The following is a 24,515-nucleotide window of genomic DNA, read 5'->3' as shown; positions in this document are numbered from 1 at the left end:
TGCCCCGCAGAGTCCCAGCTCACCCATACTGGGGACAGCGACACAGCTCACCCCACTCCTGAAGGCCCAGGCTCCTTCCAGGGGAAACGAGAGGAGATTGATGCACATCCAGATACCGCCCCAGCCAAGCAGGACAAAGCCAAGGTGTTTACTTTGAGCCAGAATCTGGGAAATGCTCCCATCTCCCACAGTTCAGATGCCATCAATGAGTAATGGTCTCCCACACAAACAGTTCCACTAACTGCAGAGAGATTTAAATTGTTAGGTGTTGTGTAGTGCGAGGCAGTGGCATTTAAGTATTCTAGCCTGGAATCGATCGGCTTATTGAAGCATCTCCCAAACTATAGGACAACACCTACTGTTCAGGCAGGAGCACACGCTGTGAGGTGGCTGCTGCTTCTTCTGTCGTTGCAGTTCTCAGCGAGGATTAGGAGTGCGTGGGATTCTCCAAGAAACATAAGATAGACAGTTTATTCAGGAAACTTCAACCTGGTTTAGCATATCCACGATAACAGAATGAGCTCTAATCATTAGTTTCTGCCTCTACCTTCAAAGACAAAGCAACAGTCAATATAACTGGAAGTGATTTATGTAAAACATGTCTGTGGTGCCATATGCCTTTGGCAGGTAATTATCAGGTCTTCTACACATCAAATAGATAAACTCCAATAAACTGTTTACCAAAATAAAGCAAAGAGCCTGATCCTGTGACCGTGCGACTCCACTGTTTGCAGGTAGTTCCATACTCAGTGAAGACAAGGAGACTCTCCATGTAAGTAAAATTGGTCAGATTTAGAGGCCCTGGCACTGAGTCCTGCAATGGAGACCAGAAAATGATGCTGAGCCATTCAGGGTAAGAGTCATACTTGAGTGTAAGCAAATAAAACAAGCACAGAAAACCCTCTGAGGCAGACAGAACAGCTCTGGAGATGATGCTGTAAAAGTGGTTCTGAGTTTCTTGTCCATGTAGGGAAAAGCCTCACACTGATGACTTTTTGTGGAAGTTTGAGGGAAGTGTAAAGCAACTTCTTGTGATTATTTCTCTTTCTTGTTTTGAGATTCATGTGTATTCAGACATCCTTTTACCATGCATGGTGCGCTCTGGAGGTTCACAGGTTGCTCATAGTATTCAGCAGTGTGGTAAATACAGCTTCCATATTGTCCCAGAAGCACTCTGGTGCCACTTTCACAAATGCTCGGTAGCCTAGGGTCTGACTAGGCATTCCTGCGCTCCAGCCTTCTCCTGCAGAAGAACATTTGCTGAGTAGCTGTATGGGGTCAGGAAAAAAGTCTGGACAGCACAGTATCCTTCCTCTGAAAGTGGCCAGAAGCAGATGATTTTTGGGAAGAGGAGCAGGGCATGTATATATGATATTTCTCCCAAGTACTCCTCTAGCAATCAGTGTCTCAGGATCCTGATATACTTTCAATCTATTTAGAGATTTGTGCCAAAGTCCCACGCTCCAGATTGAACTTGAACCCACAGAACCTGGCCTTAGTCAGTGACTGTCCCATTAGTTCCTTAATGTTTGGTACATCATTGGTCAATAACTGTTTTTATTTTAAAACCCTATAACTACCTAATCTTTCTGTGGGAAAAAAACAAAACCAAAACCAGCATGTTTTTCATGTAACTGGAACGTTTGGTATCTGAGGGGAAGAAGCGTTAAGGAATATCCTTATTGAACAGAATCCAGTGTGCCTTTTCCAATTGCAAATATTATCATAAATAAAAATGTGTGATAAAGAAGTTTGAGCCTGTGCCATCTGTAGGCCACGAGAATGGTTGGGAAGAGAATTGAGCTTACAGGTACTGACACATACCCGCCAAAAACGTGGTAGCATGTGCCAACAGCATGGCAGCATGCTATCATGTGGTCAAAAAAAAGGCAAGTCATCACGTGGACTATGTCCTGATGGGTCCTCGTCAGTCCACCCATCATCCTCAGACACCTGCTTGAGCAAGATTAGTTTGATGCATTATGCTATGTCACTGATGTTGCAAGAGTTACATCTCATCTGTTATTCTGGTGAGAGTAGAAATAGCAAGCTGTTAGTAAATTGATTCCTAGCAAGAAGCCTTGTCCAGATGTGTTACCCAACACACATCCATCTGCCATGAGTGTCAATGGCAGGCCTTATCATCATCAACCACAGGAAAAGATTTGAGGGCAGAGAGCAAACACTCATCTGCAGGCAGTCTCCCTCAGTGACTAACAGTAAGACCCTACCATGCTACTCATTTCATGGTCACTTTGCCTGGCCATGGCAGGAATGAGCACCTATACCAAATGGTTACTAGAAAAGTTCCCCAGGTGTGCACATCCTGACTAAGAGGAACTGTTATGTTTGCTAGCCCTGACAGTGTGTTGGGCTCACCTCCCCTTGACTGGATATTCAGCCTCCAGGAGCCTAGCACTGCGTTCATCGTACATCTCCATGGCCATAGGAAGAGGTAGAAGAGGCTGCAACTGAGAAGGTCTGTCTTGCATATGCAGAAAGATCTGTGCACCTCTGCCCAGTCCCCAGGTGTTTTTAGCTGTTTAAGAGGTGCTCAGTGAGTGAATCACTGGGGACACTCAGTACAATGCGTGTGCACTTCACTGCACCGCATCCCTGTTGGACTGGGCAAAGCTATGTGCTCTTCACCGAGAAAACATGAGGTCTTGTTGGCTCCCACCTTTTGGTGGGAATAACCTGCATGCAAGAAAAGAAATAGCCATGGGACTTTGCCTCCCAATAGGCTCTGCAATTTTTCACTGTTTTCGATCCCCAAAGGGCCAGATTCATTGCATTCAGATACCATTATCCCACTTTTAAAAACAAAGAAATGACGAACAAGGAGGTGTGTGGCTGCTCAAAGCCACCTGGGAAGCCTACATGAAAACAGAGATCCAAATCCTCACCTTGGCTCAGGATAGCACTGTAACTAATAGATAGGCATGCCCCTCCCTTGCACCTCTTTATCAGCTTCCAGTCACCCGCTCAGTCCTGTGCCTTCTCTGTGGCCACTGAGAACTTGCAAATTTCTAATTCCACAACACCAAAAGAAAAGCTGCAAAAAGGAATAGCTGTGTGAGATTTTTTTCTTGGCAATGTTTAGGAATGAAGGGGATGAAGAGAAGACACACAAGAAGCCCAGACAGCTCCCCAGTCCCGGACCAGACCCTCACCTCAAAGTGAAGCATGGACTCTCCTCTCTGTCCCAAACAGAACATGGGTCTGATGCTCCATAGCAAGATAACACTTAATTCTGAAACACCCCGATTCACTGTCTTCACTCAATATGTACCTTCCTGGGCAACAGTGAGGATGCGTCATGCACACAGATGTGATCGAGTGCTTGTATACGTGCTTTCCAATTAATTCTTCCAGCTCTTGTGGTGATTTTTTAGTCTCTCTAAAAGGATAACCAGTAAAAGAATGACATTTTGCAATCAAATGTTGAATGCATTTTTTATTTAAACATTCAGATTAAATTACAAAAGCTTCTGGAACAAAGAAAAGATGCCAAGGAGGAAAGAGCTGAAAACTCAGATTGCATTTTCTCATTCATTGTGAAAGCAAAACACATTGGCAGCAGCAAGGCGTTTGATAGAAAAGTTTCAGATGGACAGTACAAAGACCTTTCTGTCAATATTGTCACTGAAACACCTTGCTGTCATGAAGCACATCTTTTTTACTGATCACACTTCTTAGTGTTGGCTGATTGGTTTTCACTATGGGAAACAAGTAATAATTCTTTCAGAATTACTGTAATTCTTCACTGTTAATCTCTGGTAATATAACACAATCTTCTTCTTGGGAAAACATCCAAACATCATTTACTTTACCCTAACAAAAATGTCTACTGCTGTAGTTAAAAGTTTTATTTGCACAAGTATGTTCCTAATCTATGTTAATTTCATGCAATATATCTCTAATTTTTGGAATAAATACTGAGAATCATTCGAGAAAATTCCTTGGAATGCAAAATCAAAAAAACCTTCATATTTTCTTTTAAGGGCAAAATTCCACCACCTTTATTTACACAAATAGCATCCTACTCCCTATGTTATTTCACTGCAAGCTAGAGGCTCAAGCAGTGAAAATCAGCATTGCCCCATTAGGATTTACTGCATTGTATTAACTTCTAATGAAAATTGGGTGAGCAGTTTTATCTGTGGAGTAATGCACTACCTATAACCAGTAAAGGTGCTCAAACATAGCCCTACACTTAGTAATTTGGCACATTTACAACTGGCGTTACTCAGTAACCTATCAGATGACAATAGTGGAGCTCTTCTGTAAAATATAGGTTAAGCCTACATTTGTATGACTGTACATCTGAAGTATAAAAACCACGATATGTAGTACACTTTAACAGTTAAAAAATATAACTTATTTTATTTGTAAACTATCAACGCAAGATACTCAGCAGCAAAGAAGCCATGTTCAATGTCTTCTGATCTTTTATAAAGATCTGTTGCTGTAAGTAATAGAATTGTCTCCAAAACATCTGAGGTTACATGTAGAAACAATCAAGGCAATATTATTTGTACATATTATTAAACATGCAAAAAACTTCCTGAAGAATATTGCCCAAATGTAGAAAGTCATCTGGATCTCAAATTTTCCTTGGTAGCATCTGCTTTGTAAGTATGGCTCACATGTGGCTTTAGAGTCCTTCAGTTTATTTTGGAGAATTGGCACCTTTAATAACAGGCTCCCTATTCAAATATGTGGCCCAGTAAACTAAGTTAAAAGTTCCAAACAGCACTGGAAAAATTATCCGGGACATTTTGTCAATCTTACTGATGCTGTTGTAAGTCTTTTTGCTTTCAGCAGGCTTTTCTTCTGCAGACTTCACTGGAGCAGGTGCAGTGTTTGAGATGACAGATGGGCCTGAGTCCTTTGGCATGTTTGGTGCAGGGGTCATCTTCCCAGTGCTGTAAGTATTAGTTGATTTATTTCCCAGCAATTGGCGCTCTTTTTTCTGCAGGGTAAAGAACAAAATGTTAGACCGCAGGAACAGAAAGTGGAAACACGTTCTTGAGATATTAACCCAAAAATCTAAGTGCTGTAATCAATCATGCTAATAAATGCCTGTTGGCTATTCCAACTTTGACTCCTGAACAGCTGTTTCTGCTCTGATTTTATAGCCCTTACTCAGGTGAAACTTTCCCTGACACCAGAGAAAGCTAAGACCGGCCGGCTGGACCCGGATCCCACCTGGCGTGTGCATTAGCAGCTCCTTTTGTCAGGGCGACGCGGTCCTGCACCTGCAGAGGTTGCTGCCCCACGAGCAGCTGCCAAGACACGAACCTCACCCTCCTGGCTGCAGCAAGGAGTGTGGTGAAGGGCTCATTGCCCCTGCTAGCTTCCTCTCTTTGTATTGCTCTTTTGGGATGCCTGCAAGCTCTCTCTAGGAGATCATTTGCTAAGAATCAGTCCTATTCCAAAATTTTAATTTCAGCGCGATACTCAAAAGTTTGCATTTTCACAGAACTGCTCTTTTGTCTCTTTTTTTACTGGGGATACTGCGGTGGGACCCTGACTCATAGAGCTCAACATGAGCTTTGTCATTTATTTGGGAGAGCGCATAGGGAGTGCTCTTCAGAGATACATTTCATAGTATCTGTCTGCTATTATCAGAAGTCTGGTCACTGAGATCCCATGCCACGTGCACTCAATGCCCTATAGCCCTCTGAAAACAGTCCACTCCATACAGATGGTGGAGACTGATAGTCTACCATCTCCATGAAAAGGCGGCGGCGTATTTCCTTGCAAATATTCCTCTATAGGAAGGTGAAAGTATGTCATGAGGTAATTAAATACCTTTTTCACGAAGAAGCTGAAAATTGTCCATTCAGTTATTTGAGCTATGCTGAGTAACGGCTTTTTATTCTAGGTATTTAAAAAATGTAAGGTAAGCACCTTGATTTTAGCAGCTTCCAGGGCTTTTTTGCCATCCCATGCCCAACTCCTCTTGGTGAAATAGTTGACTGTTGCAAATTCAATCAATGCAGAAAATACGAAGGCATAGCAGACAGCTATAAACCAGTCCATTGCAGTAGCGTAGGCCACTTTTGGCAAAGAGTTACGGGCACTGATACTTAAGGTGGTCATGGTGAGGACTGTTGTTACTCCTGGAAAGGAGGAAAAAACAAAAGAGGCAGAGATCAGTTTGGTAGCCCTTACAAGATCCCTAATGAGTTATGAGCAGGCCCCAATTCAGCCTAATACCTAAGAAGGCCACATGCAGTCAGTCAGTGTTTGCATATTACGGTCCAAAAGAGTAAGATACTTTGCTCACTAAGAAAAAGTACATGCCTCTGCCCTCAGGTGTTCACTTCTGTGATGTTCTGGTTATCTCTAGTTATAGTGTATCTAAATAAGTATTTTTCAGAGTAACACAAACCCAGCTGTTACATAAACCAAAACCTTACTGGTATTTTATCCCTGTACATTGATGCACAGTATGTACAGAGTGTCCCTCATTAAGTGGTACATTATAGAAACAGTAAGCAACCCGTTTAGCAGTAACTTGCACAATAAAAGTGGGGTTATGGATTTTATTTTCTCACATGGAGATTTTATGTATGAAATTGTTGGCTGTTATTGATTTCCTTGACTGCAGCTCCTCCTTTCACCTAGGTCAGTAAATGACAGAGCTGCCACTACTTTCATCTGTGGAAGGATGCCCCCAATAGGACAGAATTCAACTCTCAGTTACAGCTTTGTAAACCTAGAATGGGTGCCACCCGTCAGCAAAGCAATGCTGGTACCTGTGTTCTCCCCATCCAGCTTGCTGAACTGATTTTTGATTGAAGCTGCCGACTGATATTGGTAGGTTTGCACAGAAGAATGACTCTCTTAAGAACAGCTGAACAAAGTTTTACATAATAAACTGTTCCCGCTCCCCTCATTTTTCATCTAGTGAAAATTTTGTATTTCATCAACCTTCACTTAAGACTGTGTTTATTTTCTGCAATCTTCTAGTGATAAATTGAGTAATTTAAGCAACCCCGAAGGATTTTTCCATGACAACTTCTGTAGTAAATATGTTTTCTAAATGCAAAATCATATTAATTTGTTTGGTGGTAATAGAGATAATTGTCACTAATTAACCTCTACATGGTTTCCCCAGATAAACATCTTAAAATAGAAATAAACAAAATGTCTTGAAGTGAAATCTGTTTCAAATGCTTAGCTAGAGTATACACTAAATATGATAATACGTATGTTTTTTTGTTTTAAACCATCCAGTATTTTACCCGAGTGGAAAAAAAAAAAACACCAAGCACACCAATCTGATTCTTCTGTCTTCTGTCCTTAACCTTCATATAATTGATTCTTGAGCAATTTTTGTCGTAACTTTACCAAAAAAACCCAGGCAGTGCTTTTAAAAGGATTTTGAGTTTAAACTGGAAGAGAACAAGGGAATGTCTAGAACATCTCAAGCAGAAACAAGCATTAATGCACTGTGGTTTTGTTACAGCAAATCACTTCCACAAGCCAGATCGTTCCTTTCTGTGTGCTGGGAGAAAGTGGGATACTCACCAAAGACAGTCCTAGCAGGGACAGATTCTCTGTTTAGCCAAAACGACACTTGCGATAAGATCACAGTCATAATGCAAGGGAGGTACGTCTGGATGACAAAATAACCAATTTTTCTTTTCAGATGAAAATGGGCTGTCATAATAGTATATTCGCCTAGAAGGAGAAAAATGTGCATGTGGGTAAAATAAAGGAGGGTTACTGATTTAGGGACTTAAGCAGGCCAGCTCCACCCCCGCATTTGAGGATACCGTTCAGCCATTCTTAATTGCATGAAAAATGTCTGGATTTCTGTGCTGCGGAAAACCAGGACTTGAGACAGAGGTGCTGCTAGATCCTGCTAGTCTTCACATTCAGTCCCCAAAAGCAGAAGACAATGACTGACTGCTCCTATTGCACTGAAAAGCTGCGGTCCTTTTATGCACCTGGGACGTCTTGATGTTCACAGGCTTAAAAAAATCCAGGTTGCTGGCACTGCCCAAGTCCTGCCTGTTTTTGACTCAGTTCTACAAACTGTCTTATCAGAGTAACGATTAAGGACATCTACTCTTAGAAACCTGATTTAGCAGCAGGACTTAACCTCATTAGGGCAACTGTTACTGCCAAGCCATCAGTTTTCAAGAATGAGAATGGGTTCTGCACCGCACTTTAGGGACTGCCTGTCCCAGTGTCAGTGCTGGGAGGTCTTGTTGATCTGAGTACCCAAACCCATCAGATATTGCTTCTCCAGAAAAAAAAAATCCTCCTAGTGCATGCAGTTTTCCTAGAATTTGGATCACCTTAGCCCTTGGAATTTGTTTCTGGATAGACATTGTGCCATGTCTTGTTCACTTGTGCAATGAATATTGTACTGCCTGTATGGAGAATTCACTGAAAGCTGCCACAGCAGTGCTAAATTCCATGTCTTTTTCATATGCCAAATTCACAGCATTGCCTTAATCTGGCTTTTGTCAGGTCCTCTGAATTTCAATAAAAGCCTAAAAAAATGCACTCCAAAATCAACAGACCAGCTGTCACCGTCCCTAATGTTTCAGAAAAAATCAAAACTTAACTGGTTCTTTCAGACTGTTCCTGTAAAACCACATAGTTGTTACTGAAGGCTATTCATTGATGGTAACTGCTCCCCAAAGCCAAAATCTTGCTAGCTAAAAACAGGCTACTATTTGCCTAGGAGAAATAAGAGTAAAAACAAAATGTAAAAATAAAAAACCACCAACCCCTTCAAGCCCTAACAGATCTCCACTCACACTGATATCACATTATTTTAAAAGCATGTATCATTTAGCTGGGTACTGATGAATCAGTGTAATGCCTGTTCTGAAATATATAATATGCTCCAAGAAGAAAACAAATATAACTATAATCTCTGTTGCAAGACTTGACTCTTAGTCTCTGTAGACCAGCCACAAAAGGAAAATATATAACAGACTGATTCTGCCTTGAGTGAATAGCCCGAGTTGAGCTGCAGCCAGCATTGCTAAGCAGTTAGATTTGGCAGATTATTTCTAAGTGACAATATGGCTAATTAGCAGAAAACAGGTCTACAGTGAAAGGGCTTTTGCAGGTATAGCTGCACTGATACGTTATGCTAGAGGAGCTCCATTATCCTGGATGAAGTTTACAGACCTTGTCCGTGCTGAGGATTTTAGATAAAAAGACTGGAATAGCACAGAAATACCTTACCTGACAGCCTGCCTCAATCTTTATGACTTTCTTCTGGAGTCTGATTTTCTGGTGAAACGGTTCCCTGAAGAGGGATGTGGAGATGGACAGGCAATGCTGTGAAACTGGGGAGAAAATCCCTGTGAAGCAACATCTAATTCCCTTCCATTTAGTGTAATTTTGAACCAGGGATGCTAAACATGCTGTGGTCTCAGGAGGATCCCCACTTGCTCTTTATTTAGGAGCATTCAGTTTGTGGATTACCCATAAAATATACCAGGAGCAGCAGGGTCTATGTGCCTGTAATCTGTTTCTGAGTTGCTGCTGCAATGGGATGTGTTTGAGTCACAGTTTCCCTGCGCACTAAGGAGTGACGATGTGCATTATTGATTTTGACAGTATGCTTTCAGAGTTGGAATAAAAAAAAATCTACGCAGCTTCAGCAGAGCAACAGGATCCTTCTTTTTTCCTTTTGTAAATGCAGACAATGAATGCCTACATTTTGATGGCCCTCCACAGCTGATTTTTACCTTATTATTTTCTTTAACGTATCAAAGCTCTTGTCTCCACTGAAATAATGATATCACCTTGATTTTGTACTTGCTCTTCCTCCAACCGATATCTTCTCTGATTTCCCATGCTGTCCTTTTCAAAAATGCCTACACTAGGAATGCTTCCTCCAGCAGACTTAGGGCTTAAGAAAACCCCACAGCTTGGTTTTTAATGCCCTGAGACCACTGCTTAAAGTAAAGCTAAAAGCTGCCTGAGTTGGCCTTTTGTTTATATAGAACAAAATCCTGGCTCTATTGGAGTTGCAAAGCTCCCTTTTACTTCTGTAAGGCCACTGTTTATCCTTAGACCATAAGCTTTCTTGAGCAACAGCTAATTTTTGTTATAGGTTTATGTAGCACTTAAAAGAGAATCCTGTTCCTGATGGGGTCCACTCATTACTGCACAAAACAGTTTTAGTAAAAATTTAGCACTAGTGAAAAGCCCTAGAGCAGGAATGATTGCATTTCTTCACAGAGCTATGCTACTATGCTGCTGCTGGTCTTAAGGTTAGGTTTTTTTATGCTTTAAAAGCTGCCACAGTATTTTTCTGGTATCTAGATGATGGAGTTCTGGAGATCATGCTTACAAATTTTCCAGGATCTTACACGCATTCTTCCATTGCCATTAGGCTGGGATTCAATAGAGTATTTTAATGAGGATGAGCCAGTTCCCAGGCTTGTTTGTTTACTGGATATACCTGGACTCAGGTGTATCAACAACTGTTCTGGCAAGATCCTAACATTAGGTCTGTGACACCACAGTCCCTGACCACACTGACACCCAGAATATTTTGGCCCCTGAGAAATGTTTGTGTCCTTTTCATAGTGATGCATGGGAAAGATTCATCTCAAGGAAAAATCACAATTATTTGGTGCAAAATGAAGGGCTGAATGCTTCTTTTATTATTTAGGCTTTGGATATTTCAGAGCTCAGGCTCCAGCTGGTAGAAGATAAAAGAGTGGGTTTTTGTTTTGTTTTGTGGCACTGCAGATCCTAAGTTAGCGATGAGAGATTCTGGGTATGGGAAACAGAACTGGGCAACCATTTGCAGAAAGCAGCAAGATCCACTTGGACCCAAATCCCGTATCTGATTGTTTTCAGCACTTGCACCACCAGGACATAACAGATGTTGGGCTTGTTGGAAGCAGTGTGAGTAGTCAAATATCCTCTTTTTTGGGGGAACGACATTTGGGGATGTTAGCACAAAAACCAAACAAACAGGTGGCACATGTCAGAGATATTTTCTGTGGCATGGCTAAAATATTCCCAATTTCAAGATTGGTTAGTGAATTGGGAGTGCCAGGATATCTTTTCTGAGAAGACAGCTAAACTTAGCAGCTTGCCTACAAAATCAGCAGAATCCCAAGGGACTGGTGCAGGTCCAGCATTTCCATTTAAAAAAAAATCTGTTAGAAAGGAGAGCTTAAATGTCCTATAACATACACAAACATTTTGCCTATGCAACTGCAAGGGCTGTGTAGTTTGACTTGTGTGTCAAAAAAACCACAAAAGATCCAAGCACTTGGATTTGTGCGATAGCTATTTGTTTTTTCTTTTTCACGTTCAACAATTCAATAGAAGGAAGAAATGCCTTAGATGGCCGTTCATAAGTAACCCTGATTACTGGCCTCCTATGAGCTTGATGAAGTCCAGAAAATCCATTGCTGACTGATGCTTTCCCTGTGCAAAATCGGATTTTTGTATTTTGCTAATCCCCAGTTACAATCTGTGCCCTGCTCTTTGTGATCCACCCTGCAATCAGAATCCAGCCAGCCCAGATGTAACCCGGGACATTAATATAAAATCTTGACATTGGAAAACAAGCATTTATTAGCCTAAATCTTAGGATACAGGAGGGAGGTTGTTACTGGGCAGAAACTTTGGGATTTGTCTGAAGAGTCCCGTTTCCTTGGGCTGAGGAATACAAGGAGCTTTCATAGGCAAAGCTGCAAACTGGAAGTGGCCCAGAGCTGACACGCTGGAGCATTCAGTGCCTGGGCTGGATGGTTTTCTTGCTCTGAGGAGGAGGACGAGCTTGTAGGAGATGCCCCGGTACATCCTCTGGATCTTTTTCTTGGCAATGATGAAGGCGAGAGGGGAGCTGCCATTCATTGCAGAAAACAACGCGGCTATGATGGTAAACTGGTAAGGAAAAAAGTGTCTTTGCTCTTTAATGGGAGATAGCATACTCATCCTTTTTCTGCAGTAGTGGCTGCTCTGACTTTGCCTATATGCTTCTCTTGACTTTAGGTATCTTTGCTTTAGCAACAGCTTTGTGTCTCCTGAAACGGGCAAGGGAGGGGGTGAAGCTCTATAGGATGGAGATGGCGGTTGTGGTTGGTGGCTCCCCTGTGCTACCCGAGGCAAGCTTTCCCTCACTTTGTCTCCTGTTTGGAGAGTCAAGTGGCAAGCTCAGCTGCCTCCCTCTTTATTTGCTGTGTTTGGACAGTTTGAGCAGAAAGCTTTACGCGCCTTCATGTTTCAGTCCAACTAACTTTGTATGCGAGTGTTTGTGTACCTGTTTCCAAATCTCCTAAATTTCCTGCAGATAGTAACAGGTTCCTAACTCAATCTACACCTTGACCTCTACAATCCTGCTTTCGGCTCAGAGCCCATCCTTTTTCACCAAGGACACAGTGCATCACCAGAAGACTCTGTTGTGCTTTGCCAGCAGGAATTGCTTCCAGCCGTGTTGCTGCAGGCTGCCCCCTTTCCCCTCCCCAAGCCCCATGCAACCAGCGGTGGTGGAAATCCCCCTTCCCTTCACGGCAGGCTATTTTGCTTCCAGGCTGAGGAGCCTCAACGCTGGGTGCCACTAATGCTCTCCAGACGAGTGCATTGTGTAACCTGGTTAAGCCCCCATCCTGCCGAGCCCACGTGAACCCTGTCCCCGCCTCGACCCCCCCGGGAGTCCCCCTGCCAATGCGTGCCCAGGGCTGCCCTTGCGTGGGAGCCTTAAGAAGCAGGGGGGCACGGCTCACGTGGGTGCCCAGCCTGGGATTAAAGCTTCTTTGCCTCCCTAATGCTGCCACATCTGGCGCCTCCGCTTGCAGCCCGGGAGGAAATGGGAATCCTCGGGGTTTGCACCTCTTCTCCAGCCACGTGGTTCCCCAGACACGCTGCAGAGCCATGCCACAGCCACAACCCCCACCTGCCCTCCACTCCCTCCCCCCTGTGCAGTTTCATCAAGCAAATAATTTTAAAGCGATGATTGAAACGGATCAAATGCGTGGGTGGTGTTTGCCTCCCGGGGTGGTTCCTCCCACAGGGAAATAAGCCAGCAATAGTGCTGGCAGCCTCAGCAAAGGCGGTCGCCAAGAAGCTGCATGCAGCTTCTCCAATGCTCCCGTTAAATAGCAGGGCCTTGGATGCATCTTCAGCAACAGCCTTGCGATGTACCGAACAGCCAGTATATAACCCTCTCAGTGTTTCAGTGCCTTTGCTAAGTAGCCAGGAACCTGCACAGGATCTCCCCAACACCACACGTCCCATAGATGCCTCCCTAGCCTCCTTGCAAAATAACTGGAGCTGGTGGATCTCCCCTCCTGCTCCTGCGATCAGCAACCATAGGGTGGAAATATTCTCCCTACCTGTACTGGTACTGATGTTTTCAGTTCCTACAGTTTGTCCCATCAGGTGGTACTGGTTAAGTCGTGAACCGTCTTCAGCCACCACCACAGACGTTGTGGTGCTATTAGTCCACACATAGATCACTTCAGAATTGGGGTAAGCATCTGTTGACAAGGGGAAGAAAAAGACGGTGATGAGTAAAAAACACTGTGTAATATTTTAGCGGATCCTTAAAGATACATGGTGGGGAGAGGGAAGAATGGAGGAGTGAGAGTGAATAGAGAAAAACAAATAAAGATTATATAATTGTGTTCCCATATGCATAGCTCAAAAAATATTAGGTTGAAGCCATCTAATATAACAGATGTGTGGGATGGTTTGTCAAAGGCTGGAACAGTGGAGGTATAAATATAATCCTCCACAACCACTCAATTTGGGAAAGAGCAGCTCAGACCCATACTCACCTATCTGGAAGCTCCTAAACCCCAGCAAGCTGCAAAAGGCATTTTGCTGAAATCGCCCCTCAAAAGGACTCGGGCACCTTAAGTGCTTGGACAGCGGGGACCCTCTGTGTCTCATCCCTTCTCCCGGACAAAACACTAAGTGATGCCGTGTGCAAGTGCGGGGTCTGGTGCGCGTGCGCTGACTTTGGGATATGTACGCGTGGATGAGGGGGTAGGTCTTGCATGCAGGCGACGGCTGTAGATAAAGGCAGCTGGGCTGTGTCTGCCTGTGCCTGTGACACTGAGGAGCAGAGACAGGATTCAAGGGTGAGACTGCACGAAGGAGTGCAGGAGTGAGGGGGGTAGGCGTACCAGAGCGAACGGGTGGTGGTGTGGAAACACCTGCACACGCGGAGATGTGAATGTGATAAGATTTCTCTCATATTCATTTGGAAGTTGTAGGAAATAAAGGTGGCGGCAGTACTGCCAACTCATTCCTTCCTCTATAATGTTGCTGTTATTTTTAATGCCCTAACACCTGGAGTAATTATGCTATTATGAGGGAATCTCAGTTTTCTTTTAGAAAGACAGTCAATGCTGGTTTTATTTTTTAAGTCTTCTCTGCAGGTAGTCTCAAAAAATCCAAGAGCCGACTATACATTTAAATATATTTTATTTAATTTAAGTAGCTCTCACTTTTTAAAACACCTCGATCATTGAAAGCTTTCAGGTTACATTACTGCAGGTGTATTACAGTAGGCTGGAGTCCATTGCTCTAAAATCTCTGGAAAGCAGGCAAGGCTTACTCTCCGAATAGGAGGTGAAAAGCATGTAGAGTTGGAAGCAGTCTGAAGTCAAATATTAATATCTCACATTCTGCACTCTGTAACTTATAAGTTGGGGGCGCAGAATATTTCCTTCTGGAAAAGCTCACATCCTAGTTCAATGCAATCTGTGCAGGAGGCAACACATGGTGGCTTTCCAGATAAGGACTTGAGAGTCAAGGGCAGGAGGATTGTGTGTACTGGCTCCATCAGACTGCAAGTTTTGTTTGCTAGAGGTAGTAAGGTGTCTTGGAAAGCTGCAGCTCCATGGAGGACTTAAAAAATTTCACAGACATGAGCTTCTGAGGCACTGCAATGGCAAGAAATACGCTAAGGCGGTCCCTGGCTCCCTACAACCAGGAACATCAAGCAGAAAATGGGAAGTGATCCCAGTTCAGGTTAAGAGCATATGTGTGTGGCACAACGAGCTGCAGATCACTTGGATGCTGGAGGGTATCAGGGAAGAAAGCAGCACCTTGTTTTCACTGTTAATCTTCCCGTGGCATCTGTGGGAAGTGCTGCCAGAGGCAGGACACTAGGCTAGATACACCTTTGGTCTGGCTGTTTATGGCTATTCATACATTGTTGTCCACACCTCAGAAAAGATATGGAAATAATGAGGACAGAGAGGGTGAGAGAGTTCAAAAGAGGGTCACAAGTATCTCCAGGGACTGGAAAACAAGTCATGATGTGAAGCTTAAGGAGCTCAACTTATTTAGCTTATTGATAAGAAGCTGAGACATGACTCAAGTGCTGAGTATAGGTACTTGCATATAGAAATCTAAATTTCTTGTACTACTGACAAAAGGAAAACTTCAGTGCCTGAAATATGGTTTCAGGCAGGTTCAGATGACGAACAGGACATGATTTCCTAACTGGGGGAGGGGGGTAATTAAACAGTGGATAACCTTCTGAGAAAAAAAATATGGACTACTATCACTAGAAAGATAATGATGGGATGCGACCTTTTTTGTCACATATCTGACAGGGCTGGAGCTGATCCAGGGTTTGGAAGTTGAGGATCTACAAATCCTCCATCCCTTGTTAGCCATGTAGCCATGCAGGACTGCCCACACGCCTTCCATGTGCTTTTATTTGTATCTATGCAGTAAAATTATTGTAATTACATCTCATGATCCACTTTGAAAGGCTAAGAAGGAATTTCTTCCCTAGTTCAAAATATTTGCATCATAAAAAGTGATGGAATTTTACCTTCCTTTTAGAGCTAATTTCTCACCTCAGAGATGATTACAAGTTCACAACATGTTGTAAATAATTCTGAAGCCAGATCAGGAGAAGGTAAGTAGGAGGAGATAGGTACATTTAAAAAGGTGCTGCAGAAAGGCCTCCTTTTTAAATGCTTATCTAGTATATGTTGTTCATGTGCTGATATCCCCAGTTAATGTTGGATTTGTATAGGCAGACTTGGGATTCAGAGAATTTGATTTTTACCCATGTTACTTCCTATGCAAAAAAAAAAAAAAAAAATTGACTTCTTGCTGGGATGATCCAGATGCATCCCACCTCAGCAGTTCCTTCTTACTGCAAGGATCCCAGGCACTGGGATAATTGGGTTTGTCCTGTTTTCTGCCAGTGATATACAATAATTCAGCCCGACTAGATGCTTTCCGGTGAGAGCACTGTAACCAAATGCCACTGAAATTGTGACGACACAGGAACATACGCCTGTAAGGCTTAACAAGTAGTCAGACGCTTTAGTTCTCTGCTCTGCCTGGGGGTCCTAAAATAAATCAGTGCCTCTGCTTTGAATTGCAGCCTTTAATGGGTCCTTAAACACATGCACTGGTACAGGGTTGGAGGCTCCTTTCCTGGAGAAGCCCAGCACCTCCTCCTGTAAAAGAAAAATCTGTAATTCAGACAGAGGCCAGAAGGTGCCAAAACTCCACCCAGATCTCACGGGTATGCTCAAACAATGCTTCATGAGGATGCTTTCTTTTGAAACCATGGCAGGGAAGGGAGGCTGTCCTCCCCAGGCCAGCTGGTGAGAAGAGAGAGCACTCAGGCAGGCAAGAGCAGAGCTTGAGGCCAGTCCCTGCCTGGGAGGAGGACTTCCAGCCTGCAGGTCCTCTCTCATGGGAAAATATCTGTTGCGAGGCTACAAGACAGAGAACTGTGCCACTGCTTGGCCAGGAGTAGAGTATCTATGGGAGAAAGGAGGACAGCCCAGCTAGAAGAGGTTCTTGTGCAGGAGCAGGATGGTTACAGCCAGGGCTTTCAGACACAGTAGGGTGACAGATGTGTCCCTGTGGAGCCCACCCCAAACCAATGCAGCCCGCAGTGATTTTCCTCCCTCCAAAGAAGTCTCTCACATTAGGAATAATATGAATTTACCCTAGTCTAGAGATAATCTGTTATGCAGGATCACATATATGGTACGATTCTCATCTATTTTCCATGCAAACGTAAGAAAGCATGGTCTGTATTTTAAAAAGCTGTAATGTAAGATTTTTGGCTTAGTGCCTCCTTTTCTCACTATGGGCCAGGCTCTGAATGTCTAAGCCTCCTTGGGAGAAAAAGAAGAATTGAGAAAATGTCAAAACATGAATGTGAATGTAAAAAGATACAGCCACCCCCTCAGTCCATACGCACCCTCGAGAGAATCTCACAGCTCTGTCAGGAAAAGGCCACCCCATGCACCTTGGTGTTGCAGCTGAACCACTTATCATCTCTTTTCTGGTCATCTAGATAAACCTCCAGGCAGATAAACCTGTGTACGTGTAGCAGGTAGTTGTCTTTCTACCTCAAACGTTCTGCCATGTCTCTCCAGAAACCTCAAACTCCAATAATCCCAAACTTGACTACCAAAAGCTCCAGCTCTGCTGCTGATAACCCATGCAGTATAATTAGGCACAGTCATATTGAAAGCTGAAAGTGTGGGAGTAGTCTAGAATAATGTTATTTTGCTATTGGGATAGAGCAGGTGCTAATGAAGAGTTGGTATTATTCACTGTCATACCAAATTGTGTAAAAACCTTCCTCCACTTAAGTAAAGCTTCCAGTAAGTTGCCTACCAGCCATGCTTGCTGAAGGACTGAAAAACTTCAGCTCATGCTTTCTAGAGTTATAAGAAAGGTTTACAGCTGATAAGGGAATAAGGCTCTCACCTCCCCAACCTGGTACACACAGGAGGGACAAGGAGTCTCCCAAAGGGTGATTGATAGAAAAATGTAGCAGAGACTTTGGGTTAGCAAGCTGGGAGAATACTGCTGGTGTTGCTGTAAAAGCAAACTCAAATTCAAAGCCACTGAAAATCCAAGTGAGACTGCTTGGTGTTTATTCTACTTTAAGCAAGTGGGCTGCTTCTATTTTTATGAATCCAAATAATTAATTTGGTGTTCTTTCAATCATTTTGCTGGCTTGCCTAAGAAAGGGGGAAGCCTCATTAAATTAGTCTTTCTCTTCTAAGCTCACTCTTTCAAAAAAGAAAAAAAAAAAAAAGAAAAAAGGTAGCAGTTGAGATGAACAGCTAAAATTACAGAGAGGTATAACATTATTAAAAGTGAGAAAATGACAACTGACATTTATTTCTAGTGGACACTTGATAAATGGCTGCAGGCTTATCACCTGCCAGAATGATGAAATAAGTAATTTCTTCTCATATCTGTTTGTTGATGGGCAGATCCATTTTTCTACGTTCTAACATCCAACACACACCACACAATATAAAATCAGTAAAGATCTCCCTTGCTCTTCTCCCACCTTCTTCCTGCTCTTGTATGCCTGGCAAGGAAAGCATGACGTGGTCTTTCTTACACCAGTGAACACAGGGCAGGGGAGTGACCACAGCCAAAGGGAGAAAATACATTAAGACAAAGTCCAACAAAGCAGAGCAGCCAGTTAGTAAGACCTGGAGGATCCCTGCCATTCGCCTTGGCATTGAGGGGTGCCCTGTTTTCCCTGTTTTCATTTGCAAATGAAACAGTCTGAGCAGTGCAGCATCCTCCTGTACATTCAACAAGCAGCCCACAAACAGGGAGCCTTCTCCTGCCACTGCCCCCACTACAGGGCAGTGGTGGTGCCTGTGGCTACTGACAGACACTCTCCCTTCTTGCCTTTCTTTCTCCTCCTCATTGGAATAAACCCCAGGGGGAAAAAAAAAAAAAGGAAAAAAAAAGTGTTTCTTAGCTCCTTAAGTCAAATAAACCCAAATGTAGATGGCTGAGTCCAAACTTTGAGTCTGTGGGAACCAGATGTATTTCTAGGACTGATTTTTTGAAGCTATAACCCATGAAAAAAGATCAACGCTGATGTCTGCCAGTAAGTTTCCATATCTGCAAGGCAGGGCATAAAATAATTTAGGAAAAAGAATCCTCCAAAACACCCCCCAAACCCTTTGACAGACCTCACAGAAAGCCATAAAAGAAGCACCTGCATAATTAAGTGAAGGCAACCTGTGAAATGTGGGATCTGCGTGTACAGGTGCCCACCTGGCATGCATGAGTTGCATTCCACAATTAAACAAACCGTTTATCCACAAACCATGGCTGGAACTTTTCTTTCAGAATTATGCTGGGTAGAGGCTGAATTAACTTAAAGAGATACTGTAGAAAGATGACTTTTGGCTTGTTTTCTGTTTTATTCATTACAATTGTGCAGTTACATTCTTAGCCTTTATCATCGTGATATTTAGTACATGCCACAGGATCATCAGACTGCCTAATCTTGGGAGCATTGCTAATCCCCATCAAAGCCTGTTGATTGCGAAAGATGTGCATAATTTGGCAGCTTTTTTAGCAGCTCTAATTACAATCTGAATGCGCATACAAATATCTATCTTTCTATCTTATCTATCCATTAATGTGTTTGACTCACTTAGAGGCTGTTAGACAACTCAGTAGAGATCCAGATTACAACCCCCAAAGACTTCTGCAGGCAGTAAAACAGTGCTGCTACTAAGCCATCGTGTACCAGCTTGAATTCTAAGAGTCAGGCTGGGTTTCTTTGGGTTTATGCACAAATACTTTTTAACCCAAGCATCTGTCAATGGTTGCGCCTATGTAACGGAGGTCAGATTTGAGCTCTGTAATTGGAATTTCCCATTAAATTGAGTTGATAAGAATGAATCGATGTACAAATGAGAACACTCTATAGGAAGAGCTAGTGGAACAGAGATCTAGTAAAAATGTAAGTTTCAATATAAAAATAACAAGACATCGTTCTAAATATGCATGGGCTGGGTCTAGGGGGAAATAGCTTTTTATAACAGTAAGTTATTAAAGTAAAATAGCAATTTAAATACTAAGAGAAATGTATTCATATATTCAATGACTAAGAGCCTAAAATGAAGACTTTGCCATAGTGTGATGAATTCTGCTGTTCTTGGGAGAATTTGAGGGTCATGGAAATTACTTTAGGGACCTGAAATCATCAGAATTAAGACTGATCATTTAAACTGGCATGAGCTTACAGCATATGGATAAACAGTGTGCATGATTTTACATGTGTGCCATGGACAAGAAGTGTAACATGTATAAATACATGGGGTTACAAATTTGTATCACACAGAACTGCAGAATGGTTGGGGCTGGAAGGCACCTCTGGAGACCACCCAGTCCCACCCTCTGCTCAAGCAGGGACACCAAAAGCAGGTTTTCCAGGACCATGTCCAGTCAGGTTTTGAATATCTCCACCAATGGAGACTTTACAACCTCTCTGACCAACCTGTTTCAGTGCTCGGTCACCCTCACAGTAAAAACATGTTTTCTTGTGTTCATATAGAATGTCATGGTTTTTAATTTGTGCCCACTGCCCTTTGTCCTGTCACTGGGCACCACTGAGCAGAGCCTGGCTCCCTCCTCTTCATTCCCTCCCATCAGCTATTTATACAGATGGATTAGGTCCCCCTGAGCCTTCTCTTCTCCAGGCTGAACAGCCCCAGCACTCTCAGCCTCTCCTCATAGGAGAGATGCTCCAGTCCTTAAATGATCTTTGTGTTCCTGCACTGGACTCACTCCACAAAGTCCATATTTTTCTTGCACTGGGGAGCTCAGAATGGGACACAGTGCTCCAGATGTGAGTAGAAATGAAATGCTCAGAATGAAATGTTTTTGGAATGGCACACTATCATCTAGATGGTACAATGGAGGACATCCAAGGAGGAAATTGTTCATGGACTTGAAACAATTCTTGTATGAAAACTGATGACAAAAGACAATAGGACACCATCGGCTCTGAAACGGGCAGTAGGAAGTTCAGCCTTACTAAAATGATCATTTCTGTCTTTCCTGAAGTTAAAATAAAAATATAATTTGTTAACATAGGCAGTATTTTATATGTTTTCCTGATACACAGTTTTATTTGATCTTGTTGTCATATTCCACAGAGAATAGAATAGGATGTTCTGAAAAATGTGCCAGACGGGTCTTAAGAGACTTCATTACTAAGCAACACCAATATACTATACTGATCATTACTAAAAAAAATAAAGCCCTAAGTTAGGTCAAAATGACTCTGTTTCAGAATGTAATTTATAAGTCATCTCAGGAAAAGGTGGGAATAGGAATGTGATAGAAGTGTCTATGGCTTGGAAATGAAATGGAAGCAGAGACTGTACCCACGAGGCAGTGAGACATACAGAACTGAGGATGCCTGTGAAATTGATTTTGAGACACATAGTTTTGTAAAAGCCATTTTCTTCAGCTTTTCAAAGCAAGCGACAGGTGGAAGGTCCTGCTTAATTTTAGAAGTTCCAGTTCATGGGGGAAAACTCTAAATGTGACCTGACTTAGAGCTCAGAAATATAAAGCAAAGGAAAAAAAAAAAAAACCCTTATGATTTTGCCTGAAAGTAACTTCGTGATTTTGGAGGTGTGATTCATGATTAGCACAGGCAAGGCTGCTGACTGCTTTAATACAATAAATTGACTATTTGCAAGCTGGTACAGTAAATCACAGTCATACCAATGATGAACGTAACATGAATGCTAATGAACAGCTGTCCTGATAATTCACTCAGACACAGTACCTTCACAGGATGCTATTACACTGTTTAAGAAGAGCCCTGAGCTAGGAGCTGTGCAGAGTAATACAGAATGTCTCTCAAGGACGATTGTGGAGACAGCACGGCAATTTGAGCGATGCCCCTTAAAGAGCTGTGCATATTTGCCACCACGCAAACAGTATCACTGGTGACAGCATCAGCTCTTCCCTGCCCCATCCTGCTCACCCAAGTGGCCACAGGGGAGCAATCAGAGCGGTGCATCTGTTCCACAAGCACTGGGACCACCGTGACTAGGACTGACTCCTTGCTGTGAAATTTGACAATATAGGCACCTGGATTAAAAATGAGGCACAGCACACCGGACTGAGCTGTGTGTCCTGGGATAGCAGGTCCTCAGGCTCCACTCAGAAGAACAGAAAAAAACCAGCAAAGAAAAAGTTTTCCCATTGGGCAGCCTGGAGCACCTCAAACGGCAACAGATGCGCAGGTATGGACAACTAAACTGTGCCACCCGTCACTGTGGGATGCCTGCCACAGGCTGACTGAACGAGGTGACTAAACAGGGTTTGCTGCGGGGCACATCCAGATGCTCTGAGGTACCAGGCAGCACCAGCTCATGTTCCCAAAGTCCCTGCTCTCATCTGAGAGCTGACGTTAGGGAGCAGGTGATGCCTTCCTTCTTTCACCTCTTCCCGTTTCTTCCTCTCATTGCAGTCAGTATTTATAACACAGCTTCTTGCTTTATTTTCAGATTTAGCAGTAGCTGTCTCGACCTAGAACTAATCTGAGAATTGATTTTACACCACATTTAATGGTGGCTACACAATTGCTTTCCATATGGAACAGGTCAAAATCTGGTATTCCAGCCTCTGATGCTTTCTTTTTTTTCTGTTATGGTCGGTATAAATATCTGCTGCAAGAGGACTAGAGCAAGAGAGCAGTAGGATGTGCTGGGATGACATTTAAAAATTTGAAATATCCTGGGACTTTCCTGACCCTGTGTTGGTCTTTGTAGGCCAGGCATAGGGTAATTCCAAATCAGTCGTCCAGTTTGAGCGCTGTACTAACATTTAATGAACTTCAAATTTGCAATCACAATATTAGGCAGCTATATTAACTGCTTCATTAGAAAAACCAGCATGGTCATGAGGAAGATGTTAGAGATTTAATTTACTTTTTGCAAGGCAAACAAAAGTATCCTCCAAAGTGTGACTGACACCATTACTCACTTTGCGTAGTATCTTACTCTCTAAGCAATCTTGATTGCAGTGGTCCACTCATTTTGCAAGCTGCCGCTTAATATCAGCAAAGTTAATGCGATCAGCTCTCCAGGAGTATCACTGAAGTTTCTTTTGAGAAATGCAGAGTGAATTTTAGAAAATACTCCATTTGATCTTGTTGTGAAGGGTGCCTTCACTAACATGGCATTTTCAGCCACATCTAACATCACAGAATGAAACTGTGACCTCATCGTAATCAACAGACATTCTTCCCACCCACCTGAGTGGCAGCAGGAACTTACCCATCATAGCCAGCCTATCTGCTGAGCTACCATTCAAAGCATCCTCACTTATAAATCAGTATGACCTGAAACCAGCCAAGGGTGATTGGAACTACTTGCAGAACTGAATATATACCTTTGTTTCTGAAACTGGTCCCTTAATGAAGACATTTACAACTCTCAGAAGTACTGCTACATTAATAACACTGTGTGAATCTGTAATACATAGGTATGTAGAGATAGCTGGCTGAAATATTATTATTCAAACACTTTAATACTGCTCAGAGATTGCAATTACTAGAACTTATTCCCTACACCAGAGGTGCAGTCATCTAAAACTCAGAAGTGGGATTATACACTCCTGCCGTGGGTCGCAGTGCAGCCCCGTATTTAAGCTAAGGGGACAAAACCTCCTGAGGCCATCGGTTCAGACTGCCCAACCTCAGTGATGGATAGAAGGAGCCTCTCTGAGGTGATCTGTTGCTTACCAGAGGCAGTGCCATTTCGCCTGCTGCCTGTCCCAGCACTCAGGCACATGTCCCTTCTTTGGGAACCGGCCCCTTCCAGTCACGGAGACCGAGGCACAAAGGTGCGCACGCTTTCACCTTCCCTGTGCACAAGTAAAAACATCTTCTTATTTACAGCCATCAGCTGACCTATTTTAGCCGTCTGCTTTAGGAGATTAACCTGAGCCTAAAAATATCTACTTCTCTCCCCTGACTATAAGAGGGTGAGAGTGATCAGCTCAGCTGTATATATTTACTCTGCAGAGATATAAATTTAGGAGGGAGGAATTCCAGCTTTGCTGACAGATTTACTGCTGGGATGCTTTCAGCAAAACGGCTAGCTGCTAGCACAGGCTGGCCATGAGGAGACTTTCAGTGGATACGATGTAGGAATGGGGGAAAAACAGAAGGCCCTTCAGCCTTTCCTTTTTCCTACTCCTACTTCCCTCATGTTTCTTCATGGAAGACAACACAAAACAACTGTTTCCTCTGAAGAAGATTGCTGAGCTGGGACTGCAGCAGGGCTAGATCACAGCTGGGGCTAACTTGGCTCTCTGTGTAGGGGAGGAGGCTAATGCGGGATCCAGCAACGCAGAGGGAGGACTCCACCAGAGGCTGAAGTGTCGTGAAAGACCTGCCACACTGGAAACTGAAATCCAAGTTTCAGCAGTGTCTTGCAGCTTTCCCCCCCCAAAAAAAAAACCCTAGGCAGGTAATTTTGTCATTAATCTACTGCAGTAGAACTGGGAGGCTCTAATTGAACCTAGGGACCCATAATGACAGAGGCAATAAAAGCAGGTAATGAACCACTCTATCTTTGCTCAGAAGAGACTGTAATTGCTCTTTGCCTCCTTTATCCCCACCTGCAAAATGCAGGCAGCAGAGACCTACCAACCTCACACCAGCATCACGAGAATGATTTCAGAAACATTTATGAAATGCTTACAAGCCATGGAAA

The 24,515-nt window shown here is 43.1% G+C and overlaps 2 protein-coding genes across 2 annotated transcripts in view; one reads left to right on the top strand and one right to left on the bottom strand.

Annotated features, from left to right (window-relative positions):
• Positions 1–4,672: 4,672 nt before the first annotated feature.
• GABRA5 (gamma-aminobutyric acid type A receptor subunit alpha5) overlaps positions 4,673–24,515 on the bottom strand; it is a gene marked incomplete at both ends in the record, with an annotated part of 55,643 nt that continues 35,800 nt past the window's right edge. The window contains 4 exons of the mRNA XM_082330632.1: positions 4,673–4,975; positions 5,917–6,128; positions 7,543–7,695; positions 13,344–13,487. Coding sequence (XP_082186758.1) covers positions 4,673–4,975; positions 5,917–6,128; positions 7,543–7,695; positions 13,344–13,487 — 812 coding nt within the window. The remainder of the gene's footprint in view (positions 4,976–5,916; positions 6,129–7,542; positions 7,696–13,343; positions 13,488–24,515) is intronic.
• The window catches only part of GABRB3 (gamma-aminobutyric acid type A receptor subunit beta3), a gene marked incomplete at both ends in the record, with an annotated part of 193,845 nt that continues 181,127 nt past the window's right edge, over positions 11,798–24,515 (top strand). The window contains one exon of the mRNA XM_082330611.1: positions 11,798–11,898. Coding sequence (XP_082186737.1) covers positions 11,798–11,898 — 101 coding nt within the window. The remainder of the gene's footprint in view (positions 11,899–24,515) is intronic.

This window comes from Platalea leucorodia (genome assembly GCF_965183815.1).
Source record: "Platalea leucorodia genome assembly, chromosome: 2".
Classification (NCBI taxonomy): Eukaryota; Metazoa; Chordata; class Aves; order Pelecaniformes; family Threskiornithidae; genus Platalea; species Platalea leucorodia.
This window is presented reverse-complemented; position numbering and strand designations above follow the sequence as displayed.